At 36.9% G+C, this 5,438-nt stretch overlaps 1 protein-coding gene across 4 annotated transcripts; it reads right to left on the bottom strand.

Moving 5' to 3' along the window:
* Window positions 1-1,398: 1,398 nt before the first annotated feature.
* On the bottom strand, window positions 1,399-5,128 carry LOC141599401 (transcription factor bHLH113). 4 transcript variants are annotated; one of them, XM_074419391.1, is made up of 5 exons: window positions 4,582-5,128; window positions 4,168-4,305; window positions 3,593-3,658; window positions 2,852-3,017; window positions 1,399-1,966 (listed from the first exon to the last, which is right to left on the bottom strand). In XM_074419391.1, coding segments are annotated over exons 1-5 (618 nt in total). In that variant the 5' UTR covers window positions 4,828-5,128; the 3' UTR covers window positions 1,399-1,964. The 4 variants fall into 4 exon arrangements, with proteins under 4 accessions (XP_074275492.1, XP_074275493.1, XP_074275490.1 ...); XM_074419392.1 differs by having other exon boundaries at window positions 2,858-3,017; window positions 4,582-5,127; XM_074419389.1 differs by having other exon boundaries at window positions 2,852-2,992; window positions 4,582-5,121.
* Between the last annotated feature and the right edge of the window lie 310 nt (window positions 5,129-5,438).

The raw sequence follows: 5,438 nt of genomic DNA, 5'->3' as shown, positions 1-5,438 counted from the left end.
AGGTAACTACATAATTGAATAATACAACTGTCTCTTTGGATGTTATACAACTGATATAATTAATACCAAAGAGAGTACCTTTTACGTTATAGGGACTGAAGATCCACCAGTAATCAACTAAACCAACCCAAAGTTTTGTGCGTTCGAATTTTTTACATAGTTCGACTTTTTTTTTTATTAACCAGTTTAGTTGACTTTTGCTACCAAACCATGATAATGTAAACCAACGTTTACAATATGTTGTTCAACAAATTCTGGGAACATTCAACATGCATATTGTTAAAGATAATCCTATTGGGAGCCCCGTGCATCGCACGGGCTTTCCAACTAGTAGGGTACTAAAACTACCTCAAAGGCTCAAACGTGTATTATAGAATCGAAATGAGGCGAATGCTTTAGCTTAAAAGTCAAGGGAAGAGAAGAGAAGACCTTTAACCCGCAGCTAGAGCTGGCAAGTCTGACCCGACCCGAACCCGAGCAAATCCGACCCGACCCGAACCCGAAAATATTGTGACCCGAAACCGACCCGACCCGACATGATGACGACCCGTAACCCGACACGACCCGATTATCAGTGACCCGAACCCGACCCAGACCCGACCCGATATTGACCCGACCCGATACTGACCCGATTAAATTGATGACCCGACAATTATTAAGCTTAATTTTGATCAAAATGAAAGTGATTTTGTGTTTAGATTGATATGTTTGACTTAGTAATGAATTAATTAAACCAAATAATAGGTTAAAAACTAAATTTAATGGTAAAAGATTATAGTAATGCGATTAACGTACCGGACCCGATAATGACCCGACCCAAACCCGACCCGACCCGACACATCATTTGACCCGAAATGACCCGACCCGAAATGACCCGAACCCAACCCGACTTGACCCGAAAGGGTATGCTGACCCGATATGACCCGAACCCGATATGACCCGACCCGACGTGACCTGACCCGACTGACCCGATTGCCACCTCTACCCGCAACACACCTAGTGTGCAAGTGTGCGACGGAAGCGAGTGAAAAACTGGTTATATATTTGTGGCTACCAGTTTATAGAAAAAACGAGGGATACCGTGTATAATTATAAAATAAAATCGGTGGGTACCAGTATACCACGTAGAAAGTCCTTCATTTTATATTTAGCTCAATTAACTTTGGTCTAATTCAATTTAGTTAAACTCAAATCAATTTCGAAAAGTCTCAAACTCTTCAAGGAGTATCATTAAATACTTTGTCCTATTTTGGAAGTATTTTTAGGATTATGATCATACACTTACATTTTCGTCTATATATTTATATCCATTATCCAATAACAATACTTGTGTTGTTACGAATGGTGTAATTTTCACTAAATGATTTTGTGGAAAACAAAACTAACAAAGTTAAACAATTTCAAGAGAGATGGAGTAATGGTAGTATAAGGTAAACAAACTAGAACAAGTTCAAAAGTTTTACTCCGTATTAACTACAAACATCAAAATTTTTATCTTCTAAACGGAGTTGAGCCCATGCAAACATACTGCAAATGGCTAAAGTAGGCTCAATATCGTTGGCTAGACGTTGATGACTGATGAGCACCCGAAACATTACAAAATAAATCCTACTAGTTTGCGGTGCCAGGAAGTCCTACAGTCTTCACTACTTGATTCACCACTATTTTTTTTTGTGGCGAAAATACATCACAAAATTCATTCAACGCATTAGCCCCTACTGTGTTTTATCTGATTCAAAAGATGTACACTTAAGTTCTTAACTTATGTGATTCACAAAACATGCTAATTACTGCAGTACTGAGGACGGGAAAGAGTTCACGATGTTGATAAGCTTGAAGAAGATGACCAGAAATCCGCACCATTGTTATTTGCTATATCGACTATACATTCAACCGGCACCAAACATAGGCCCCTACTCCTTAGGCACTTTGTTGCATCATATGTGATTAGTGGTGGAGTCTTCTCCTGCAATGTATTATACACCGGTATATGTATGTGTTAATGGGCGTTATGACTTACGGATATAGAAGTGAAGCACAAGCAGCAGCAAGAAGAAGACGACTATTGAAGTTTGTAAATTGTGGTGAATTGCATCAGTCAATCGCAACATCTGGGTCAAACTCTCAAGTTGAATAATGACTACGTTAAGGTCAAATTGTCCTCAATAATTTAGGTCCAACTCTAGAAGTCTGTGCATGACAAGCAAAGGTGTAGTCTAATTCAAGAGCAGCTACAAAACGAGATCAGAGGAGACTAGCATGACAAGCAAAGGAGCTTAGGTTGCTCTTATAAATGATTTTTTTTTAAAATACGATAGTAAAGTCACTTTAAATACGATTTAGTAAGTCACTTAAAACTTCACTAGCAAATAAAGTTAAAATAATCACTTATAGATCACATTTAATCGTAAAATGAACAGGACAACGAAAATAAAGATCACTAGCTAAGTGGGTCACTAACGGTACTAGGGTCGCCGATAATATATAAACAATTAAGTACGAATGTACGACAGTACGAGTACCTCATTAGTAGTGTAATAATGTGGATTTACATACGTGGTATAATATAAGACGGTTTTACACGACTATTTGTGAAAATGAGTTCGAGTATAACATGGGAGTGGTATGTACCTCTACGAAATTATTGATTGTACAGAAAGTAGAGAGCATGTCAATTCAAAACTCAAATCACTTAGCTAAAATTGGGCGAAAACTGGTTTCGTAAGGAACAAAATTGAAGGTACCAATTCAAAGAAAAAAAACAAAACTCAAATGTCTTATCATTGTACCCTTCATGACATTGAATTGAAATCACAGAAATATGACAAAACAAACCACTGTTAATACTTACACTTACAGTCATTGAAAGAGGGTGTTGAGGAGATGATGAACAAGGCAAGCTTTGCAAATAAGGAGAGGCAAGTACTTTCACTTGATCCTGCAAGAATCTTATGTATCCCGTTGCTTCGTGTAACACCGAAGCTGTATCTGTCTATATCCGAAATCACCCCGTTTAGCTTCATTAATTGCAAGTAATCCAAATTATCATATAAAGCTAAATCGAAATTTCTCAGAGGAATCATATACATAGAGAGTAATAAACGGAATTTCAAATCAAATTTTGATCAATTGGATCGTTGAGAAAAAAAATTTGAGCTCAACTCCAAGCAAGGCTTGCAACCTTACATAAAAAACATATTACGGAGTACTATAACTGATCTAGCAGTATGGCAACTTTAGTGTGTTTGGTTCGGTCTACATTTGAGCTAGATTGTACCACTTAACAAGACGAAATGTTTAACGGATATAGTTATTGTAAGCCATAAACTCGTCTTCATTCATTGGTTAATCGCTATGACCAATCATTATGGTAACATCAGCCAACATTGTTCCGCAAGATGGGATAACTTTTAGACTTCTTGGTATCACCCTCTCGTATGCACCAAATTAAAAGGTCTCTCTATTTCCGGCGATCAGATTGACGTTTAATAAGTGAAAATGTGAAATTAAGAACATCAAACACTTTAAGCAATTGGAGACAAAAAAAGTAAAACAAATTTAGAATTGTAGGAAGAGTAATGAACATACATACCTTGCCGTAAGGGCATACAAGCTGCTGCAATGCCGTGATCCTATCTCCAAGTTTCTCTCTTTTTCCCTATAATTTCCACCACAAAACATCATATTTGATTTGTGTCTCATATTTTTCATTTTACAACATATTCATTACATTATTACATACTCCGTATCACAGGGGAACCTAACTAGTAGCAAGGGGTAACACTCGCTATCCCTAACTTCCAAAAAAAATGGTAAGATTATCAATATTTGCTACCCAAAATTCTTAGATATGACTTTTACATAACTACTCATATAAAACAACATGAGGGAAATTCGCTGCCCCCAAAATTTTAGTTCTAGATTCACCCCAGCAGTCCGTAGAACGGAGTATCAATTAACAGCTACAACATTTCACTCTAATTGCAGGTATACGGTCGGATATATGTAGTCTTACCCGTGTCAGATTGTGAGCAATCCAAAAAAGACGGTTTTCGAATGACCCAAGATAACAATGGTTTCAACATTCGAGTATAAATTAACCACTTAAAATAGTAATTCTAAAATGCATGCAAATATAAAAAGATTGAACACTAAACTCTTCCTTACCTTAACCTTTGCATGCCCAACTAAAGAAGCAGTAGTATTGGTGGTAGGCCCCATCCCTGGTTTATTCCTCTTCCTTCCATTTTTCTGCACATTCTCTGGCGCTAACCCGGATTCCTGACCCGACCCACTTCTTTTTTTCTGCAATTAAACATGAATAACCCAAAAAACACAAAATCGTCATCATTGGTGTAACACTTTGAGGCAATAACTTAAATGTGTGTTAGGTTACTGTACCACGGGAATTTAAAAAAATTAAAAAGATTTTTTCATTTAAAAAAAATGAAAATAATGTCAAAATTTTTTTTTTTTTGAAAATTTAACTAAAAACTTGGTATTTTTCATTTTTCAGCTGGACAAGCGCCCCTGCTAGCCCCCTCGCTCCACCACTGAAAATAACAATATAAATAGACTAACATTATTAAGTACAGTTGAGGCATTTCCACAAGAAGAGGCAGAGGAAGTGGCACAGTAACTAGTAAAAGAGGGTGAAATTTGTGAGCTAAGATCACCAAAACACAACATTTTCGGAGTGTTGGAAGAGAATAAAGGAGAAGACTGAGGAAGATCATCTATTGTTGATGCTGTTGATAATAATAACCGTGAAAAACTACCACCAGGAAGATCAATATTACCCATATTAAACTCTCCACTTTCACCCATTATAGTTTGAATTTAATATATAAGGTTAAAAAAGAGGTGAAAAAGTAAGGGAATATGAAATGTTTTGTGGGAGTAAAAGACGGAAGCTTCTACTGCTACTACTAAATTCTACTTGTAGATTAATTCCTCTGTTTTTTTTTTTTTTTTTTTTATGGGGTTGTAATAAGTTGCATAGGGAGGGGAATATAGAGAGGGGGTAATTTCCAAGGTTGTGTTGGGTAATGAAGTAAGCAGTCAAAGATGTGTCAACTAGACATAGTTACTATGAAGCTATGTTCGAGACATTCGTGGGTTTAGTGCCTAGGTTTAGTGCTTCCATACCAAACCTTTTGGTGAATAATTAATACTTGGTCTCTCCTTTAAGACGGATCATTTTATCCTTATTTTTTTTTCACAAAACAAGTTATCAGTAACATTAACCAGTGACCAGCCCATTTAGGGAGGCTAGCAGGACGCTCGCCCCGTTGGCCATCGGAAATTTCGAAGTTTTTAGCTAAAATTTTTCAAAGTTCCCGAATTTTCTTTAAGCCATTACCTCCTTGCTCCCGCTGAGATTTTCCGTCCCTGCTAGGGTTAATTTCTGGCTCCGCCACTGACATTAACTGAACCAT

This window comes from Silene latifolia, chromosome 9 (assembly GCF_048544455.1).
Source record: "Silene latifolia isolate original U9 population chromosome 9, ASM4854445v1, whole genome shotgun sequence".
NCBI classification, from domain to species: Eukaryota; Viridiplantae; Streptophyta; class Magnoliopsida; order Caryophyllales; family Caryophyllaceae; genus Silene; species Silene latifolia.
This window is presented reverse-complemented; position numbering and strand designations above follow the sequence as displayed.

Coding starts and splice junctions, on each gene's coding strand:
- LOC141599401 (XM_074419389.1), bottom strand. CDS start 4,827: ATGGGTGAAAGTGGAGAGTTTAATATGGGTAATATTGATCTTCCTGGT. Junction 3,659..4,167: donor TTGGGCATGCAAAGGTTAAG/GTAAGGAAGAGT, acceptor TGGAAATTATAG/GGAAAAAGAGAGAAACTTGG. Junction 1,967..2,851: donor CTCTTTCAATGACTGTAAGT/GTAAGTATTAAC, acceptor AATACATTGCAG/GAGAAGACTCCACCACTAAT.